This window comes from Wyeomyia smithii, chromosome 1 (assembly GCF_029784165.1).
Source record: "Wyeomyia smithii strain HCP4-BCI-WySm-NY-G18 chromosome 1, ASM2978416v1, whole genome shotgun sequence".
NCBI classification, from domain to species: Eukaryota; Metazoa; Arthropoda; class Insecta; order Diptera; family Culicidae; genus Wyeomyia; species Wyeomyia smithii.
In genome coordinates this window covers 49,798,590-49,821,542 of record NC_073694.1, presented here as the reverse complement: position 1 = coordinate 49,821,542, position 22,953 = coordinate 49,798,590, and the positions used below count along the sequence as shown (strand labels likewise).

Below are 22,953 nucleotides of genomic sequence, written 5' to 3'. Positions count from 1 at the left end.
GCGGTTGGTCAAAACGACGATGGATCGAGTGATGTGTGTAGTTCGTGTTTCGGGGGCACTCTCGAGCCCCTTCGAAACCAGAAGAGGGCTGAGGCAAGGTGATGGTATCTCGTGCCTACTGTTCAACATTGCCCTGGAAGGTGTCATTAGAAGAGCGGTGATTAACACGAGTGGCACGATTTTCCAAAAGTCGGTTCAACTGTTTGGTTTCGCCGACGATATCGACATTGTGGCTCGGACCTTTGTGAAGATGGCGGATACGTACATCGGATAAAGGCTGAAGCCAAAAGATTGGACTGGTCATCAATGCATCGAAGACGAATTACATGAAAGGAAGGGGTTCACGTGAAGACAGTAACAGTATCAGTAACCTCCCATCTCGAGTTCCAATTGGTGGTGATGAAATTGAGGTGGTCGATGAGTTCGTGTGCCTGGGCTCACTGGTAACTGCCGACAACGATACCAGCAGAGAAATTCAACGGCGCATTATGGCAGGCCAAATCGTGCATACTTTGGTCTCCGGAGGACGCTTCGATCGAGTAGAATTCGTCGCCGCACCAAGTTAACCATCTACAAGACGCTGATCAGACCGGTAGTCCTCTACGGCCATGAGACATGGACTATGCTTGTGGAGGACCAACGCGCCCTTGCGGTGTTCGAGCGGAAGGTGCTGCGTACCATTTTCGGTGGACTGCAGATGGAAAACGGAGTGTGGAGAAGGGAATGAACCACGAACTGCAGGAGCTGCTTGGGGAGCCATCTGGCGTCCACACCGCTAAGATAGGCAGGCTGCGGTGGGCTGGGCATGTTGTAAGGATGTCAGACGACAGCCCGGTAAAGATGGTTCTTGAAACCAATCCGTCAGGGACGAGACGGAGAGGTGCACAGCGGGCAAGGTGGATCGATCAGGTGGAAGTCGACCTGCGGACTCTACGCAGACTGCAGAGCTGGCGAACTGCAGCCATGGACCGAGTGGAATGGAGACGACTCTTACGTACAGCAAAGGCCACACCACGGCTTGGGACTGTTTGGTAAGGTAAGTAAGTATTGTACCATGCAAACAAAATGCTGGCTCACTCTGTCAACAAAAATCTGGTAAAATGGAAGCTCAATACCAGCAGAAATCCGAAAACAGTTCCTGAAAATGAATGTTCGGTAAATTTTTACAAGAATTTTTTACAAGTTATGACAGTTAACGGCTGAAAAAGCCTTCCTGTGCTAATAAAAAATACGGGATACAATTTCAAATGGTATCCGCTTGTTTTTGGAGATCTACGTCACAACCCAAAGCACGTGGTTTTTGCCCATTTTTCGCTACTAATACAGACACATGTCTTCTTCTTCCTCACCTATATATACCTATATATACCGCATGAAAAAGACCTTGAGAAGAATAACAGAAATCTATCCAGCTTTTTACGCACCATAATGGCGGGTGCTATAATGCGCGTTCGTAATTTGTGAACCTCTCTGCTTAAGTCAGATTCGTGATTTCTGCAGTTTTGGCAACATTAATGTTTCCAGATTTATTGTTCTTCGTGCGAAATACATGAAGAGTCAAACTGACGTTTTCTGTTTAGGGTCATCTTAATACTTTCTTGTCTTTTCTTGTTCAATAATGATACAATGTTTTGATAATAAAATTTATAAACAAAAAAAATATGGGGAGGGAGGGGGGTTGCAATAAAGCTACGATAGGAGAGTGAGGAGGGGTTCAACAAAACCTAAAAACCTAAATGATGTAGCTTCTTTTACGCATGCTCCCATTTTTCTTATCCAGTTTTTTACGCACAATAATGGTGGTCGCTATAATGCCTGTTTGTAATATGCGAACCTCTCTGCTTACGTCAGATTTGGGATTCTGAAAAATTGGCAACACAAATGTTGCCAGATATATTTTCCTTTTGATAAAATATATGGAGACTTCAAACTGACGTAAGCAGAGTTGTCAAAAGGTTATTGAAACAATAGCCAGCTATAAATAAGTCTCTACTGAGTAAATGTACGAAGTGCGAGAATTGGATAAGCGATACAAAACTGGATTCTAGAAGTATCTCTTTAACGTTCTGCGGTGGTGTAACGGAAACACATCTGACCGGAGATTGGAAGTTGTGGGTTCGAGTCCCACCTGCTGAACTATATTTTTCGTAGTTTCTACAATCATATTTTCAGTTAGTTTAATTTTCTATCTTCATTACTATATTTACTCCTTAAAAAAAAGTTGTCAAAAGGGTGGATGTTTTTTTACGCACTTTGCATTATAGCAACCGCCATTATAGCGCGTAAAAAGCTGGATAATGCTGCTAACGTTTGCTACAATTCTGAGAGGCATAAACCATTTCCGTGCCTTTTTCAAATCTGCCTTTTGTAATTCTGCTTCATCAAGTATTCTGCTTTTTGTGAGTCTGCCAGTGGTTCATTATACCTCACATCATACTCTATTACACTTTATCGTACTCCATAATATTGCATTGTCTTGACATTCAAAGATTTCTGTTCTAGGAGTATTTAATACAAAATATCTTTCATTAAATATGTTCGACGACATCTCAGCACCGTCAAGCTTATAAAACAAAGTGAATCGAAAAACACAGTTTAATTGTGAGACTACGGCTAATTCTCACGCCATCTTCCCATTTATATTCACACCGCTGATTGAAAGCCCTTGTAAAGAGAATTGGAGAGCGGTGCAACAAAGAGCTTGTGTCAATTATGATATTACTGAGTAGTCCGCGCCAGCGCTAACTATTCTAACAAGACTCAATATCAAAGGTGAAAGCACACAACTTGATCAAAACAGGATGATTTTTGTGTACAGAATTTATCTATGCTTTTTTATAATTTTTAATTTTTTATATTTCCGGATCCTGTAAATTTTTGAGAAATAAATATGTTAATTCCCGGGAATGATGCAAACGCTAAACAAAAGCTCAACCTAAAGGAATCTTAAACTTCTTCACCTTCAATTTAGTTTTAATAAACTGAATCCTTTCTTAGGGACAATTTTACTCCAATACTTAATTCATATGGTTATTGAGGACAAATACTTCTGTTTGATACTATTTAAGCTGCAACTAGTTCACCATTTCTTGTTACTGCTTTGCATCCTGCTTTTCGCTTCAATCATCTGTAGTGCTTACCACTGCTACGAAAATTGAAGGAGGCTCGATTTTCACGATACTGTTTTATTTTGCATTAGCGATTTGAAATTATTAGAAAATATTATATAACAAAATTCTCTCTTAAAAGCCAAAAAAATATTTTTTTCTAAAATTTTGTTTTGCTATAAATGTCCTAAAAAGCCCTCTTATTTTTCTAACCACGTTATTTAAGCAATATTAAAAATACGAAAATCTTGCTAAAATGTGTTTTGTTTTTAAAAATTTCATTTCTGTGCAAACATCTTTTCACTCGTGAAAAATACCGAGTGCTTCATTCTAAAATAAACTAAAATTATTTCAAATGGTTTACTGTTAGATTAAATGCTGGTCCCTCATAAAATAGCTACATAATAGCTCAGTAAATTTGTGCTATCGCATACATTCTCCAAGGCGTGTCCGGACCGTCCAATCGATTGATACCCTCTCGCACGGCAGGGGAAGCGAAAGCTAATTTGATCGTGTGATGACATAAAACAGACTTCCCCCGGTGCAGTCCGGATGTCGAACTGGGCGAGCCACCACGAAACGGAACGCCAGCAAGAGCTAGCTTTTCCGCTCGATTATCCGCCCACCGGGCGACGGTTATTGGTTACACCTTATCCTGCTGCGATGGAAAAAAAGCGATTCCTATATCTTCCGTGCGGCCTTCTGGACGATTTGTATGAGTTTGCTTTCCGTTCATGGCGCGTAATTAAATTAATATTGAGTTTCAAACAAGCGGCATCTTAACGCCTGCGTGGCGAGAACGAATTGGACTATTTTTAGGTTCTATCTATAATAGTATCTATTTTTATTATTTCATTGTGTAATTAACTTTTGCAAATTCGATTCTATTCTATCTCACACTTCTGTTTTATCTTTTCTAGAGCAACGCTGGTCTCGAATATTTGGTGACCCTCGGATACACTTTGGTTATCGTGACGGTGGGTATCATGATTTGGGCATCGATGGTTGGCGCCCGAGAGATCGACGTGTCCCAGCACCCGCCGTGCTTCTTCAATGCTCTGTGCAGTTGTTCCAAGAGCTCCCCGGACCTCGGAGTGGTAGACTGCCGGCATGTTCATTTTCCTGCGGTACCAAAAGTCATCAACAGCTCAAAACTGTTCATGTTGCATATGGACGATACAGGACTCCGCGAAATGGAGCCGTATTTCTTCCAGGCTACTGGACTTTACAAACTGCACATATCGAATAATCCCCTTGCCAAAGTTCCGGACGAAGCTTTCTATGGACTTGAACGTTCACTGTGGGAGCTGGTGCTGGAGAACAATCATCTAACGGAGATACCTTCCAAAGCAATTCGTGATCTGAAGAAATTGCGACTTGTGAGTCTCCGGGGGAATGACATCACCACTATCGAAACTGGCGCGTTTCGAGGCTTGGAGAGATCCCTCCAATCACTGGTTCTTTCCGATAATTCCATTTCACTTTTGCTACCCGGTAGCATAACTGGTTTGCCAAACCTAGACAGTATCGATCTTAGCGGAAACAACCTGGCAAATATCGATGCAGCCGCTTTCAAAGACGGTCTTGGAAAGTTGTCGAAAGTTTATCTGAGTAACAACTTGCTAAGCCATATACCATACAACGCATTACAACCTCTGAGATTGTTAAGGGTTTTGGATCTTTCCAACAATCTCATCCGAACGATAAGTCCAGACGAAGATAACTCTAAAATTAGCTATAAACTCACGCTAGACATATTGCAACTACAGTATAACTCTATCGAGACAATTCCGTCCGTATCTTTCAGTTTCTTTGATACGGTAAATGTCACCTATTTGGACGGCAATCCAATAAAACATATAGAAGATAACGCATTTCGGCAAGCGAAAATTCGAGACCTCTATATTCGGAGCTGTGGGTTGAGTTACATTTCCCCCGAAGCTTTCTCTGGGTTAGAAAGTTCGCTACAAGTTTTGGATTTATCGGGAAATAACCTGACTCACTTGGAAGATAATTTGTTCCAGGGTTTCGAAAACTTGAGGTAAGGAATAACTTCACTACGCGGGGAAATGTTCACGTATTGCTCTCTATGCAGGTTCCTCAATATTAAGGATAACATAATCAAGCAGTTAGATCAACGCAATGCGTCTCCTTTTGCCGGAGTGAATTTGTATAAGTTGGATACAACAGGGCATCAGAATCAACCGTTTCCTCTCAAGCAACTATCGGCCATGAAGAATTTACGTTCGTTAGCAACGTCACATCTGTCGGCGGTTTCTCTCAACCCAGATGACTTTGTCGACTTTAGTCCAGAACTCGAAGAGCTGAAGATCACTCGAGCTGGACTGAAATCAATTAAAAATCATGCATTCACAAAATTGCGCGGTTTGAAACGATTGGATTTGAGTGAAAACCGAATCGATAGCATAGAATCGAGTGCGTTTGCCGAAATCGGCCATTCCTTGGTGTCACTGCGAATGTCCCATGGGTTAGGTTCAATGCAGCAACTTCCGCAGGACCCGTTCAGACAGCTAACTGGCATAGAAGCACTTGATCTCAGTAACAATAAACTGAAAACGCTAAGTGATAATTGCTTTCATTTCTTGAAAAATATTATCAGCTTGGAATTACACGACAATCAGCTGGAAAATTTACCCAAAGGCATCTTTCAGCAAGACATTCACAGCAAACTGACAATGGTTTCGTTGCGGTACAATAATCTTAAACAGGTGCCGGCGCATACTTTTGTGGATCTGGAGGAACTGAACGCTATCTACCTTGACGACAACCGGATAGAAAGTATTGAAAGGAGAGCCTTTATGAACTTGGACAAATTGAAGCTACTTAATCTTAGGGGTAACAAGTTGACCAAGATTGCACCGGAGGCTTTTCAGGTGAGTGACTGTAACTTGTTTTTTTAGAAAAAGACAGTGAAAACTGGTGATATTGTAGTACATATGTTTTTTTTTTTTGCTAAAAGCCATCGAACTTCATTTTTTCACGTTTAGCTGAAGAAGGCTTGTTTTACGCCAAGTCACCTATTGAAAATCAAGAACAAAAGATAAGTTAGACTCTTAGCTAAATGTTTCATAAATGCATAGACGCATCCAATTCCTCGATCATGTAGGTACCTACTCGAAGTCACATTGAAATACCAAATATCTATGTTCGATGCTACATTCAAATCCAAGAAACCATGGAAACCGACCATGTTTTCCCAATATGAGCCTGTTGATCCCAAATTGACGAAACATATGGACTGGCTTCTAAATGTCCATTAATTGTGGTGCTTTGATTTACTGTAACTCCTGTATCTCGTTCGGCTTCGGTAGTCTCGTTGGAGCGTCAAGTTCATTCAGGAGTAGCTGAAGTGGAAGCATCTGGAACAAGACGGTTTCATCTGTTTCATTTATTAAAACTTTTCGGAACTTCGACTGAAGCCCGCCAAATGGCGGCATTGGGCACTAGAGGGTTGAGAGTAAGTCACGCAAAGGTATTGTAGATTTCAGCGTAGAGAGTGGGGAGCCTGAGAATAAACCCCTGCTTGAAGTCTTTTTTTGTCATAGAATGGCCTGATTTCTACTAAGACTTGAACCCATGACCATTCGCTTGACAAAGCGGACTCTGTAAACTTGCGGCTACGCAGCTCCGGAACGACCTTACATCTGTAATGTCTGAAAAGTGCCAGCCATCGATCAGAACATGATCGCGAGCCACCCCTTTTGGGAGCAACCAGGTGTGCTTTCGAATATTCCTACGTGCAAATTAAGTGCTACAGATAGCCATACTTCAGGCTGCAGTTAAATTTATAAGTCTCAGGTCATTATACTTCGTGGTAGAGTGGAAGCTTTCTCTAGCGAGTACGGAGTGAAACAAATCTTCCTACTCGACCTGCGCATGGAAACGGACTCCTGTAATAGATGTGGTACTTGGATGAAGTGTCCGCAATAGGATTTACTGGACGGAATTCACGTTCTCCCGTTTTAGGCCACCGTACCTCGTGGAGAACTCCACATTCCCGTTCCGTAGCTCTCTAGTCGGTTTGGCTACGGCTATGACACGAATTAGCGGAAGGAGATTTGTAACAGCAAGAGCCACTGGAAAGAGTCTCCATCGCCGGAAGAAAACTTTCACTTTCGGGAGGGTGTACTTGCGGAGGCAGAGGGTTGCTTCTCCAGGCACCATGCGAGGAGCTGCTATGAAAAGATCAACAGAATTAGGAACCGACAGGGAGGGGACCCTGATTATCGATAAATCAGAGGTGGTAGGGCGTTGGAAACAACATTTTAGTGTGCTGTTAAATGGCGAGGAAAACAGAGGCGTTGAAAGGAGCAAAATGAATGTTAAGGATGATGGACAAGCTGTGGATCCACCATCCATGGACTAGGTGAAGAAAGCAGTTAAAGAGCTGCAAGACAGCTGAGAAAAACGGTATTCTTGCACTCTCTTCCTGAAATTTCTAAGTCGTGAAGAAGTTTATCTTGAGCATCGGATCATGCTGAAAGTGTGGTCTGATGAAGAGGAGTGTCAGACGATTCTAGGCGAGGAGAATGCAGCGCGGGCATTGATGCTGCAGCAAGGGACCCGTCAAAACGTGATGCGATATAAACTGATGCGAAGACAGCAGACCCATCTGCTCCGGGACAAAAAGTGCCACCTGAAAGAGATGGAGTCGTGAGGAAATGGAGCAGCTGTATCGTTCCCAAGAAACACGTAATTTCTACAAGAAACTGAACGCATCTCGAGGCCGGCTTTGTGCTGAGAACCGTAATGTGTCGGGATAAGGATGGAGGAATCTTGACGGATGTACGTGAGGTGATCGACAGGTGGAAGCAGCACTAAAATGAACACCTGAATGGCGCAGAGGCAGAGGACCAAGAAGGCAGGAGGAACGACTTCGACAGCACAGCGGATGAGGGAGACATTCCGACCTCTACGATAGGTGAAGTTAAGGATGCCATCAAGCAGCTCAAGAACAACAAATCAGCTGGAAAAGATGGCATCGCAGCGAAGCTTATCAAACTGCCCAATATACAAGAAGGTCACACATTCCAGGGAACTATCGAGCGATCACGATTCTCAACGCAGCCTACAAAGTGCTCTCTCAGATTGTCTTCCACGCCGGTTTTGTGGGTGGGCGATCAACAACGGACCAAATCTTCACGCTGCGGCAGATACTACAAAAGTGCTGCGAATACCAACGCACCCACGCACCATCTATTAATCGATTTCAAGGCCGCCTACGATACTATCGACCATGTAGAGCTATGAAAAATCATGGACGAAAATGGTGTCCCTGCGAAACTAACAAGACTGATCAAGGCCACGATGGATGGTGCACAGTGCTGTGTGAAGATTTCGGGTGCGTTATCAAGCCCGTTTGAAACACGCAAGGGACTTCGACAAGGCGACGGTCTTTTCTGCCTCCTGTTCAACATTGCGGTTGAAGGTGTGATGAAACGTGTGGTCTTTAACATGCGGGGCACGATCTTCAATAAATCCAGCCAGTTCATCTGATTCGCTGACGACGTGGACCTTGTCGAAGCAGGAAAGGTTGGATTGAAAGTGAATACGTCAAAGACCAAGTATCTGCTAGCAGGAGGAACCGAGCGCGTTAGGGCTCGCATAGGCAGTAACGTAATACTTGACGGAGACGAGTTCAAGGTGGTTGACGAATTTGTATACCTCGGATCCTTAGAAACGTCAAACAACACCTGCAGCAGAGAAATCCGCAGACGTATTGTAGCTGGGAGTCGTGCCTACTATGGACTCCACAAGACTATGAGGTCTGGTAAACTTTGCCCCCGTACCAAGTGCACCGTATACAAGATGATTGTAAGACCAGTAGTCCTCTACGGGCACGAGACATGGACAATGCTCCAGAAGGACTTGCAAACAGGTCCTTTTCGAACAACATGTGCTTAGAACTATCTTCGGCGGAGTTATAAGGATGGCGTATGGAGGCGAAGGATGAACCACGAGCTGGCGCAACTCTACGGTGAACCAGAAAATCGCGAAAGCTGAAAGAGTACCACGGGCGGAACATGCTGTAATAATGCCGGACAACAATTCCGTAAAAATGGTGTTTGTCTCGAATCCAACCGGTACAAGACGTAAAGGTGCACAACGAGCTAGATGGTTAGACCAAATGGAGCAAGATCTTGGAAGTGTGGGACTCTTAAGAAATTGGAGGCAAGCTGCTATGGACCGAGGACTTTGGCATAACATTGTGATGCAGGTGAAATCCTGAGGGATGTTTCACCAGGAAAGTAAGTAAGCAGGGAACAAGAAAAATTTTCTCTTGCTTAGGATTCCGGATGTACGGATCGTTGTCACTGCGTCTGAATCCAATGCTGGTGGCGAATTCTGCCAATACTTCGTCATCATCAGCAGCACTGTTGTATGATTCATTCGTTCGACTCGTTGCGGTGGGTCGGAAAACCACTGCTCTCCAATTGCAGCCCAGCTTCATCAACGGTTACTCAACTAATCTTACCACCGATGTTCTCATTGAAGACCATATCACGGACGATTTTCACCTTCTTATCTCTAGGATCAAAGATACGGTACCCATTTTTTGCCGTAGCCGACGAATACACCCTCCCATGACTTGCTGTCAAGTTTTTTCCTGTACTTCAGTTGTTCTCAACCTGGGGTACGCGTTCCCCTATGGGTAAGCGAGAGCCCTCAGGGGGTACGCGCAAGAAAAATCAGTAATGGCAGGTAGAGCATGATTCTTCATAATACTTTATTTGTTGTTTAAACTTGCTTTTAAAACATGACTGTAGCAATTTACCACAACATGATCTACCACTACTCTCTCCCACTCTGCGAGAACATTCCAAGCCAGGGGGAGCAATTGATTTGAAAAATATATCGCCGAGGGGTACGCGGACGAAAAAAAATTGAGAACCGCTGCTGTACTCCTCTGGGATGTGACAGTAAGCAGTGCACTCAAATATGCGCAAGTTGGAGATACTCGGCTTGGTTCCACTCCAAAATTCGCACGGTGTTTTACCTTGCTCCAGGGTACTTGCGCAGGTTTCGATTCGTTGAATAAGCAACGAAATCCCTTGTTGACGCTGGATCGAACGAGCATCGAGCGGGTCTATTCGACAAGGATTCATGTGCACACTGACCCCGTTCTGCTCCAGTGCGTAGGGCGTTGTGTACTCCTCCCTGAATTTCTTTCTTGCAGCAGAACTTCATGAGCGTACTTCGCAACGATCCTAGACTCGATCTGACAGTCGCTTATCCGGAAGACGATAAGGGATTTACATTTACGTTCCTTCTTTTTCTCCTTTTTCTTCCTTTTCAGTGCCTACTCTGCTCACGATGCAGATTTTTTCCTACTTCCATTTCTCACTTGTTTACCTTTTCTGGCAGACGAAAACATTTCCGAACCGATAAATCGCGTTGGCCTTGGAAAACAGATTTGGCTTTGATAATATCGAACAACCGGAGAAGTATTACGGAGATTATAAGATCGATAGTTTTGCGTTAGATCAAAAATATATTTATTATATATAATAAATGATAATGACATTTGCTCAAAAGGGGTTCCAACACAGGGTCGAAGTGCCTGTCCTTGCATCTTTTTTAAAACGCGCTTCAAAGTGTCCACAGAACACTCAGCCTCAATCCCTTTTTTTTGGTTAACAAAACGACGTAAATAAACTTGAGTCGAATTTGTGCCATTTAAATGGGCCATGAAGAAGGTGCTGTCTTCAGCAACATCAGCACAACGGGAATATTTGCGAACATTCCGGAGAGTCCGGCATGTAACTGTTTCAGTACTGCTTGTCCAAAGCCTCAGGAATGACCATTCTGTTGTGAAACATGATGCATTCACCCGATTTACACAATGATTTCCTGGAACTTTTGAAGGCCTGGAAGTGTCATTTCTAACCAATTATTGACACATTCTACCGTGACGTTACAACGTTTTGACTATTCTGTTGGCATCGTTTTAATTCTAACTTGTATTTTTTTATGAAACCCTTTGATATTATTACAGATTCGGAAAGAAGACAAAATTTCCTATAGGAATGATTTATAAGATATTTGTTTACTTTGTTTATATTACCTTGGGGAGTAGAAATGTAGCGTGACGTTACAACGCGCGAGAAATTGAGGTGTCGGGACTTTTCTTACAAAAGTCAAAAACTCTGCTCTGTTTGGAATTTTATAACAATTTCTTCTTCCACGACTTGATAACAAATAATAATCGAACATTTTGCCATATTTAGAGTGCCTATAACTGGTAACAGCTATATATGGAAGCTTTTATATTTCGTGACGTTACAACGCTCATTTTTCAGCAAGGGGTATTGTCACTCCGTTTTAACGTCACGAAAAAATGAAACAGTCGATATCCATTATTTATCACATATTTCTTAGACATTTTCATATGAAATAGTTCAATATCTGATTTTATATATTTCTACTTCTACTTTATGCCCTTGGTTTGTAGGGTTAACCATAAACTGCGTCACAAATTTACTTTGTCGTTTAATGTTTGAATGAAGAACCAAACTTAAACTTGGAGATTTTCAGTGACGGAAGGTGAGTTATGATCAATTCAATTCTTTTCATAAGTGACATTATGTGTAAAACATATTAGATTTATTTTTATTGTAGTTTTTTCACAATGTCTGAGTACGTTAGCTGTTTATTCAGCATTTATATTAAAAACGAGTTTACAAATGTGTCCTTAATTCCAATAAATACAAGAAACCTTTCAAAAATTATAATAATAACACAAAAATGCCGCTTTTTAGCTTTTTTCGCTCCCGTAATATTTCCTTGATTTTTTAAAACTCACACTACTTATTCAATAAAATTCGAGTGCATTTTTGCCGCTGAAGATTTTTTCATCTAGGCTTGCCCCAAAAATAAATAGCTGGCTTATTCCACGATATGGTGTTGGTCCTAGGGGCTGGACACCTTTATTTTTATGAAAAATATTTCGATAATATCACACGATATTGGTTGATATATTTTGATATTTATCGTTTATCTGTCAATTGACAACCTCAAACGATAATGTAACGCTTGATGTAACGGCAATGAGCTATGATATAGATAGAGGGGTGCCCGAAAATGGAACGGTAAATACTTTTTAATATTGAATATTGGAAATATTTCGCAATATATCAATAGTGTCTTACCCCTAGTGTTGGTCGTTCAAAAATGTTCTTCTCATCGTTAAATGTGGTGATGTCACGTCCCGTAACTGCGATAACCATCACATTCGGAAGATTGGCTTGAGCGATGCGGACGAAGTATTCATTTCATTAATACGGTTACCTTGCGTCAATAATTTTTCTCTTAGGGAACATTCGCATGTTACGTAACGCGAAAGTTGACAATTTTCAATCCCGCCTCACGCAATGCATTGTAATATAATATAATAGAATAATATTAGAATTTTTTAGAGTGTTACGTTACTCATGGATGACCCACAGTTTAATAATTAAACACATTAATCCATTTTACAAAATTTTTTCTCTGTTACCTATATGACAGATGTAACGTGCACTAATTTAGACGTATCAAGTATGTTTTTAAACATAGACGAATATTATATAAGGGGCTAGGGGCTAGACACCTTTATTTTTATGAAAAATATTTCGATAATATCACACGATATTGGTTGATATATTTTGATATTTATCGTTTATCTGTCAATTGACAACCTCAAACGATAATGTAACGCTTGATGTAACGGCAATGAGCTATGATATAGATAGAGGAGTGCCCGAAAATGGAACGGTAAATACTTTTTTAAATTGAATATTGGAAATATTTCGCAATATATCAATAGTGTCTTACCCCTAGATAAGGGGAGAAAAAAATTTCGTTACGTTACAACGCAAACTAAACCCGGTTGTAACTCAAATTGTATTCAACCTAGCTGCGATCTTTTAGTATCAAATTAAAGGTATTTTCAAGTATAAAGAGAAAACAAAATATTACTTTGATTAAATGTAAGGAGTTTCCATGAAGTAAAAAACTGTACTTTTTTCGTGACGTTACAACGCTAAATTACCCCTGTTTTCATATTGGCCTAAGATCAACATATTTAAAATTTTACTTCAAAACCCTTTAGGCATCTTTATTCGATTTATTTCGATTAATATTCGCACTTATTTCACAGTCATATAACATAAAAAATGTATTATAAATACATACTCCTGATCATTTGTAACCATTTAAAAAATATGTAACCAAAAACGCTTGTTTTTTGTGAATTTTACTTGAACTTTGTAATTAGTTTTCTACAGTTTCTTAAACACTATAAATTTGACATTTACTTTTTTGGCAGGTTCAAACACATTTACATTGCTGAAATATGCATTTCAAAAATTGGTTTGTTGGTGTAGCTTCGCAGAGAATGTGTTTATTCTGAATCTGCTGACTGCAGTGCAGTGTAGTGCAGTCTTAGCCGCAGTGTCCGTCTGTACCTACTTTCCCCTACATTTACCTCACTGAAAAAAAATCCACCTACTACCAATAAACATTCGAGAGAAAAAAGGTTAAAAAATATATCGTTCTACACCAACGGTTCTCAACGTGGGGCTACGCGTACCCCTGGGGTACTCAAAAGCCTTCAGGGGGTACGCGAAAGAAAAATCAGTAATGGCGGATAAAGTATATTTTTAAAATACTTTATTTGTTGTTCAATCTTGCTATTAGAACCAGACTGTGGCATTTAAACAAACGACGATAGTTGAATTTTAAACCTGTACTAGACTACCACAACATGATCCACCACTACTCTCTCACTCTGTGAGAAAATTCCAAGCCAGGGGGTACAATCAAGGGGCTCTTGTGGCTGTCAAACTCCATTCATTTCCCATCTACCACTCATTCATTCTGGTACTAAAACTAGACCAATAGCATTAGTCCAGTCTGGTATTACACTTCGCATGAAGCGAATAACCGTACTGGGAGTTGTTCTCCAGATTTCAGAGGGTTCTAAAAGCCCCCTATTGAAGAACTTATGTCTTTTATTAATATTTGTCGGACATCGGCATAACAGGTGTCCCGAGTCTTCTTTTTCCATGCCACATAAGCGACACGTATCATCTTGAAGTTTTTTCATAAGCTTCAAGTGATAACGGCTCGGACAATACCCTGTTATTAGACCAGTATATGTGCTTAGATCTTTCTTTGAAAGCTCCAGTATTTTGCGAGTCATAGGACCGTTCGGTGTTATAAACCTCTTTGACTGCCTACCAATGGAAGTATTTGTCCAGTTGGACTCCACCTTCGAAATTTCCCATGCTTTCAGCTCCATTTTAAGTGAAGAAGCGGATAAGCCACAGAAAGGTTCTGGTCCTATGAACTGATGAGACGATCCAAGTCTTGCAAGTTCATCGGCTTTTTCGTTCCCATCGATTCCACTGTGACCAGGAACCCAATATAAATTTACTTGATTATTGCAACCCAGTGTTTGAAGTGATTGAAAACACTCCCAAACAAGTTTTGATGTGCATGTTGCAGACTTCAGAGCATTTAAAGCTGCTTGACTGTCGGACATGATGCAAACGTTTGAGTGTCTGTATTTCCTGCGTAGGCATATAACAGAACATTCTAGTATAGCTTGGACTTCGGCTTGGAAAACGGTTGGCCATCGACCCATCGGAATTGATAGATCTACTCCTGGGCCTGTTACTCCTGCTCCACCTCGATCGTTCATTTTTGAACCATCTGTGTAAAAAACAATTGATCCCGGACGGAGATCGGGACCCCCGCGTCCCCGAACATCGCGCTCAGGTTTAACTACTTGATATCTTCTTTCAAAGTTGTATCTTTTTTCCATCCAGTCTTCATTGTTGGTTACTAGGGGATTGATACGAATAGTTTTTAGAATATTTAGATGACCTGTTAGGTCACCTTCAAAGAGTTTTAAAAGTCTTTTAATCCTTAAAGCACTCTTCTCTGCTTCTAATTGTATAAACTGATGCAGTGGAAGCATAAAGAGTAAAGCTTCCAATGCCTTGGTTGGTGTACTTCTCATTGCACCCGTTATAGAAAGGGGAGCTAGCCGTTGAAGTTTTTCCAACTTATCTTGAGCACCTCTTTCTTTTGTTTTTGGCCACCAAACCAGTGAAGCGTAGGTAATTCTGGGTCTCACAATAGTGGTTTTAGTCCCCATTGTTCACCAAAAGTTTTATTACATATCCATAGAGTATTTGTAGCTTTTTTATTGCCTGCTCTAGATGTGTATTCCAGTTAAGTTTTTTGTCAAGGAGTACTCGAGATATTTGACGTTGTCTGAGAGTTTCAAGAGCTCACCTTTCAAGCTTATATTATTTAGCATAACTATTCTAGTAGTTTTTGAAGGATTTACATTTAGACCTTCCCTATCACACCACGAGGAAACAATGTTTAGGGCAGTTTGCATTCGGTTAGCGATGATATCGTCATACTTTCCACGAACAATTATGACTATATCATCAGCGAACCCAACTATTTCAAACCCTTCATCTATCATTTTTTTAAGAAGATCATCAACTGTTGACGACCATAATAGAGGAGATATCACTCCTCCTTGCGGGCATCCTTTTATTGCTTTTACACTTATGTACGAGCTTCCAAGCTTTGCTGATATTTCTCTTTTTGATAACATCTCGGTGATCCAATGAATAATGCAACTGTTGAAACCACGTTTTTTCATTGCAGCCGTCATTGAGTCATGGGATGAATTATCAAATGCTCCTTCTATATCAAGCAACGCCGCAAGTGAAATTTCTTTCGCTGCAAAAGATTTCTCTAGTTTTGTAACAACAGTATGAAGTGCTGTTACAGACGATTTACCCTCCTGATATGCATATTGATATTTGCTGAGAGGAGATTTAGAAAAATATGATGACTTGATGTGTTCACCGATTATTTTTCTTATTGTTTTGAGAAGGACTAACGATAAGCTTATAGGCCTAAAAGATTTTGGTGATGTTTTGTTCCTTTTTTTGACCTTGGGGATGAAAATAACCCGTAGTTGTCTCCACGCTTTCGGAATATAACCTAGAATTAGGCTTGACTTGAAGAGTTGTGTTAGAATAGGTATTAAAACTGCTTTACCCCTCTGTAGTAGTACTGGATAAATCCCGTCCCTACCAGGTGACTTGAAGGGCTCAAAGGAGTCTACTGCCCATTCAAAAATGATAGGTACTCATCTAATTTATTTCTTTCCAACTTATAACTATCGACTAACGTGGTTTTTATGGAAATTGAATAGTTACCTTATGATCAGAGCATTCAACACCAGATTAAAATATGCTTTTTCGAAGCGGTTTGCTTACCTATATCTAAACTTGTTTCATATAATCTTTTAGCAATAATTATTTCGTGATTTTTTTTTTCAATATTGAACCATATTACTGAAACAAGATCGAAACTAACCCATTTATTGCAATTTATTTTTCTGAATACCATGCATTGAAATCTCTCTCGAAGTTGACCATATAGCTTAGCATATTTCGTACATGTTTTGTGACAAAAAACTAGCTATTTTTGATATAAGCATTTATTATATTAACAGAAATAAAACCTATAAGCAGACAATTATTTCCTATTTTTCGCCTGTGCTCGTCTGCTTTTACCCAGCCGCTGTTTACCACCTCCCCCACCAGGACCGGATTTCTTTTTGCGACCATCGGCCAGGAACGACTCTTTGGTGTTCCTCTTCGATCCCTTTTTCCGTCCACCGAAGCCAAACTTGGCATTCCTAGCCTGTCGTTTGGGGTTCACTTGTCGCTTGGTTCCCCTTGCGCTAGCTTTTCGTTTCTTGCCGCCGGCTGGGGCTTCCTCGTCGTCATCCAGGAAGTCCAGATTGGACAGTTTACCCTTGCGGAATTTCTTGATGTCACTCAGCGTTTTACGTCGCTGTTCGTCGCGTTTTTCAGTTGCTTGCCGCTGGATCAGCTTTCCGATGCGACGCTGTTCGCGTAGTTGTCTTGTTCGTTCGGATTTAGCAATACCTTCCTGCTTATCTAGCAGTACCTTCCGAACTCGCTGCATGTGTTCGTCTGTTTTGGCCATTTCCGCGAAATAGTCATCCGGTCGCTTGGTAACAATTCCCAAGTCATGAAGTCGTTTGATACCTTCCACAACGGCTGCCTGCGCTTGCCGATGGAACAAAATTTCTCGCTTGAAATCGTTCAACACGGGGTCCACTTCTGGTGCAACGTAAGGAATCTTTTTGTTTCCTTTAAACTGGTTCTCGCGTTTCTGCTCATGTTTCTCTATCTGTATGGCAAGCTCCGGTGTAAGAGGAGCCAAATCGTTGACCAAATCCATCCTTTCTATCCATGGGGCTTTTAGAATTATGGATTCTAAAGCAGATCTTAGCTTAGCCGGATTGTTTACTGGCTGTTCTTTGTCTTTGGCTAGCACATTCAATCCCGGCTTCAGGAGACCTTTGGCAAGCGCTTCACGAAGCTGTGGAAATAATTTTATCAGTTACTTTTGCGAACGGAAAAGAAACTTTGATTTTATTTACCTCATCATCTTCGTCGTAAGACACATAACTGGAATCAGAATCGTCTCCGCGAAAATCAGTCATTTTTAACAACCTAACTATTGAAAACACACAAATAATCGAATAATGCGAGCGCCTCAAAGCACGTGCGTTCGGCAAAACTGTTGACAATATTATGTTTTTAAAGCGTAAAATGGGACGTTGAAAACGAAATGTCAAAATTGGATTAAACGGCGAGACAGAAAGCGAATGCTGTGCAATGAGAAATGTTCGTTAGTAGTTGTAAGGCTTCAAGAGCTTATGCTCATTGCGCATGACATAAAGGTGGCGCTTCACTCTTCGGCTTTTCGTACACGGAGTAAAATGTAGAAATCGAATTACCTAACATTCCTAGATTTGATATAAGTGCCAGAATTAATAGCCTTCACCTGCTATTTTCTTGTTACTCTCTCAATTGATAATAATAGAAAGTTTTTTCTTTTTCTCTCCTTCTAGAATTTACCGGAGCTGGAAAAGCTAGATTTAGCCTACAATTCATTATCCACATTTGACTTCGAATATTTCGATCAGGTTTGAGTATCACCTGCTCTAGTTCAAGCAAATTTTTGATTCATGTTTGGCTCATTGCAGGTCGGTTCACTAGCCTCACTGGACGTTGATGTAAGTCACAATCGAATGGGAGCACTAGGAGAGCTACCAGAGCTCAATACCAATGAATCTTTATTGTTCACACCGGTAACTGCGGCGGTGAATATTGGCAGAGATAGCGGGTTCGCGCACACAAACATTAAATCTCTGAATCTTTCGAGCAACAATATTACAAAGATATCCGATGGTTTCTTTAAACCAGTGGAGTTGTCACTGATAAAATTATCCTTGGCTAGAAACAAACTGACCAATATGAGCAGAGAAGTATTTGGGAATATGCCGCACTTGCAGTGGCTTGATTTAGAATCCAACATGATAAATGAACTAGATTTCGACACCTTTTGGAATACGCGGAAATTGCAGGTAGTAAAACTATCGCATAACATGTTATCGGAGGTTCCCATGGAATTGTTTCGGAATGCCCGCAACCTTCGGATTCTTGAGATGGCCCACAACAGTTTGAAATATTTACCGGATAACCTAATTTTAGAAGAAGGGCTGGAGTTCTTGGACTTATCGCATAATCAGTTCACCAAAATCCCTGTTACTTCTCTGTCGAATTTAGCAGCGCTAGCCTTATGTGAATTGGATTTGAGTCATAACCACATCGGAGCCATTCACAGTGTGGATCTATCCAACAAATTTAGAGTAATAAGTTTAAATGATTGAAACGGTCTTCAGATTTTAACAAAGTTTATTTTAGTCTCTATCTGTATTGGATCTATCGCACAACCGATTGGTCAGACTAGAAGACGCGGCATTTGCAACTCTTCCTCGACTGTCACTGTTGGATCTTTCTCATAACGATGAGCTGGAAGTCATGGGCAAAGCATTCATTGGGTTAGAAAATAGTCTAATCGAGCTTCGACTGGCTAATGTGTCCCTTAATGCAGTCCCGGAATTGGCGAACCCTTCACTTCGTATCCTGAAAATATCACACAACGATTTACCTTCTGTTCCACCGGAATTAGCGGCTAATATGTCTTCGCTACGGGAGCTAGATCTGTCGGAAAATGATCTATATCATGTTCCGCTGATCACACATTCGCTTCCCAATTTGAGGTAGATCGCACGATTTGATTAGCGTTGATCTGTATAATTAGCAATTTATTTGCAGGTCTTTGTCGCTAGCGGGTAATCCGATAACAATGATGACGAACACCAGTCTGCTCGGAGCCGCCGACACCTTGGAACATCTTAATATCGCCAACTTGAATTTAGTTATCTTCGAAGTAATTTTTATGTCATTGATACTCTGAGTCAATCATTGTAAAATATTCTCTTACAGAACGGACTTTTGAACAAGCTACGATACTTGCGAACGCTTCGAGTTTCCACTTATCCCAATATTCAGAACTTCAACATACCTCGCATTCTGGAGAACTCTCACAACCTACGAGAACTGTGGATCGATGCTCCAAAGCCACCTCAAGATCGGTCCGATTCAGGCGGATCATCGGCACCGAGAACGCCAAAATTGGCTTCCGTTCCTGCTAGCGACATGCGCCGCGAAATGGAAGGACTACTGCCCCGCAAGCTACAGAGCATAACCTTTAGTGGATCAGGATTTAACAACTTGGCCGACAATGTTCTAACGGGACTTCAATCATCCAGTTTATATTTAACTTTCTTCAATACCTCACTGGCAAACTTGCCAACCAACTTTTTCAAAAACTTGGGGAAAACTGTAAGGAATATATCCCTCAATTTGGAAAGTAGCAATCAGTTACTAAAATCGGTGCCGAATCCGAACAGTGCACATTATTTGCATTTGCCAGAACACGTTTTTCTAACCGATTTGAAAATTTCGGGGAATGCATTGTCATGTGATTGTGAAATCGGGTAAGTGTACATCTTGAAAGCTTTACGACTTTTTGATTATCAATTTTGCAGCTGGGTCGAGTTTTGGCAACGCAAACGACGACAGTACATTTGCCCGGCACATCCCTGGATAGAAAATAGCAGTTTCAACAGCTACTTCAAGCATCAAGCGTTTTCAATATTTTCACAGGATCGAGACAACTGCGATGACTCGGCAGACAACTTGCGAGAGGCTACGTGCAGTAACAAAAAGGACGAATCACTGCTGGAGGTGTTGAAGAAAGATCTGGAGTGTGGCTGGGGCAGTATGGCGCCCCGGCTTGGAATCGTTCCGGCGATAGTATTCGTGTGTGTGTTTGTTGTGCTGCTGATGTGACTTACCCGGACCTTGTTCAAGATGTACAGTGAGTTCTATGACCTGCTCGAGAAGTTGTATAGTGACCGTGTTGTAATCAATGGAACCGTGACTGCCTATGTAGATGAGACGTGCGATTACGGAAGTGAGTTCGATCTTGAGTTGGAAGAGTTATGAGTGCTCTTAGTTTAGTTAGATTTTCCGTTTATTTTGTTCACGTAAGGAAATTGTTTCCATATTTTGTGAATTCAACGTGCCAAGCTTTATGAAATAAATATTTTTTGATTAGCGTAGCCTTTTCGTCACTTTCATTCATGTTGGACTGCGTGCTGTGCTGTTGAGTAATAAAAAAACCTTCGTATGAATATTCGAGTTTCACTTTGATGAGAAATGAAAACTGCGACATATTTGTCGACGTGAAAATAATTCTCGGGTGTATGATACGCACTCCAAAATCTCCCCCATGCTTGAGGACGTCTTTAATTTTTCATTGTACCATGATCGAATGATAGTCTACCACGGTTGTTTTTTTTTTTTTATTCTTGATATCAATAATAATAGAAGGCCCAATCGCAAAAAGTATAACGGGGCCGAAAATTCTGTTGGAGTAGGGAAAAGCCTGTTTGAGTAGAATAAATATAGTTATTCCTCCTCAAATAGGCATAACAACCCTCTCATCTTTTCATACAAACAAATAAAATTATAAATATATTACAAATCCAAAATATTTAAAACTAGGAAAGAATATTGATCCTTAACTCTTGATAAATTTTGCAGCATCGACAGTCCAATATAAGTTCGTCCTAATATATAGTTGAGTAGATATGAAAGTAGAATCGATAGTTTTTTTTTTATTCTCGCTTATTTTCCGTCGGTCTAGTTCCGCCACTGTTGTGGCCAATCACCGACGCCCAGGGAGGCGACTCCACACCCAGGACCCTAACTCACGACCCGTTTATAAACGGACCGGCGCCAACGGCTTTACTTCCTCATGCGATGGAAGGCGTGATCCCAGAGATTTTTCGCCTCAGAAAATCTCCCGGTGTCGGCTAGGAATGAATCTAGACCAGTTGGGTTTGTTGTGAGTGGATCACGCCACCTCACAACCATCGACACCTATGTCGGCGGTGGGATTCGAATCCAGGCGTCGAGCGTGGTTGGCGGAGACGTTACCAACCACACTAGGCCCCCGCTATATCGAGAATCGATAGTTGATGTTGGTGTTAATGACTCTCGTCTGTTGCAGCAGAAGTGGTGGTAAATACGTGTCTTTATACATTTCGAATTGAGTGCGCCGACGTGGAACATTAGTTTACTAGATAACTACTGTGGCAGAGCGCTTCTGGTGTAATCTGCAATAATCATCCTCGTTTCGCAATTCCATTTCTCGGCTACGAACCATCACATCGTTCAAGAAGCCCCCATTAATTAAGACTCTGTAGGCAAGAGTTCTTACACGACTATCAGTTGATCCTCTGGTCACTGTTCAGAAAATTGCTTCGAATTCTTCGTCCTGTTTATAATTACACAGTTTTGATGACGTCGCAATCCGGTGTACGTATTGGAGATTTAGGAATCTTATCTTAGTTGAATGCAATCAACACGTTCTTCCAATGGTCGTATGATATCTTGTTCAGTTCCGTTTCGCCAGCTGTTGGCACACATTCGATTATATTCAGAGTACTACGAGACATAATACTCGTTGTTGTGAGGAATGTCTCTTTTGTGGAAACAAAAAAAAAACATTTTGATTAAAACAAATGCAAACTATGTCGATGGTTTGTTTTTAAAAGTTGTTGGTATTGAAATCAATCTTTGATACTTTTAACTTGCTACACGCACGTTCGCACGCTTCCATCCGATGATAGGTCACGTCAGATTGACCGTCGATCATCTTGACAGCGGCGCCAAAGAGGGTTGTGACTTCTACGGGTGTATCGTCTGATGAATGTAAAAAAAAGAGAATGGAGTCATTTCAATTCTAACAGTTTTGTGAGTTTCACTAAAACTTGTCCACCGCGCTATAAACCGCAACTCTGAAACCAAATGCCCTTCTTGGTTGCCGAGTCGATTTTATTTTCTTCGGGACACTGTAAGCAACAGCCAAAATTAAATTTACCTGCTTTGGTAACCATTTCCAAAATCAAAACAAACTTTGATTCTGGTAGCACAATTAAGGCGGCAATTTAAATTGATATCATAATGCTTAAAACAGAAACCACAAAGTGAGTATATGATCCGATAGATTTTCCTCTGGTGATTAGTAATCCTTTTTAGTCTCCACTGTCTCCAGCAGTGATTTCTTCAAAGATTTTCCCGATACTTTAACAATGAAGGTTGATGCAAATGAAAACAGAATACATATGGCAACTCAGTGCGGCCTTTGATTCAAGCGCGGTGTTTGGATTAGTTCGCGTTCAGTTTTGGGCAAATCTCTTAATAGCCTTTTCATTTAATTTCTTTCGGCTCATCCAGGGGGATGGCAACATACTATCTCTTTCTACACGCTCATTATTTGTTACTCTAAAGTGAGT

General features: G+C 41.1%; 2 protein-coding genes across 2 annotated transcripts in view; one reads left to right on the top strand and one right to left on the bottom strand.

The window, feature by feature from the left end:
- The window catches only part of LOC129718759 (chaoptin), a 160,547-nt gene extending 139,835 nt beyond the window's left edge, over positions 1 to 20,712 (top strand). Inside the window, exons 2-9 of the mRNA XM_055669807.1 lie at positions 4,028 to 5,148; positions 5,203 to 6,001; positions 18,091 to 18,165; positions 18,226 to 18,891; positions 18,947 to 19,305; positions 19,361 to 19,475; positions 19,532 to 20,085; positions 20,137 to 20,712. Coding sequence (XP_055525782.1) covers positions 4,028 to 5,148; positions 5,203 to 6,001; positions 18,091 to 18,165; positions 18,226 to 18,891; positions 18,947 to 19,305; positions 19,361 to 19,475; positions 19,532 to 20,085; positions 20,137 to 20,440 — 3,993 coding nt within the window. The 3' untranslated portion in view covers positions 20,441 to 20,712. The remainder of the gene's footprint in view (positions 1 to 4,027; positions 5,149 to 5,202; positions 6,002 to 18,090; positions 18,166 to 18,225; positions 18,892 to 18,946; positions 19,306 to 19,360; positions 19,476 to 19,531; positions 20,086 to 20,136) is intronic.
- On the bottom strand, positions 16,624 to 17,781 carry LOC129718760 (probable rRNA-processing protein EBP2 homolog). Its single transcript, XM_055669808.1, has 2 exons — positions 17,617 to 17,781; positions 16,624 to 17,555 (listed from the first exon to the last, which is right to left on the bottom strand). The coding sequence occupies exons 1-2, from the start codon at positions 17,677 to 17,679 to the stop codon at positions 16,680 to 16,682; spliced, it is 939 nt and encodes a 312-aa protein (XP_055525783.1). The 5' UTR covers positions 17,680 to 17,781; the 3' UTR covers positions 16,624 to 16,679.
- Positions 20,713 to 22,953: the final 2,241 nt, after the last annotated feature.

Excerpts from the sequence above, each read along its gene's own strand:
- LOC129718760 (XM_055669808.1), bottom strand. The coding sequence starts at position 17,679 with ATGACTGATTTTCGCGGAGACGATTCTGATTCCAGTTATGTGTCTTAC. Across the intron at positions 17,556-17,616 it reads CTTACGACGAAGATGATGAG|CTTCGTGAAGCGCTTGCCAA; the intron begins GTAAATAAAATC and ends TTATTTCCACAG.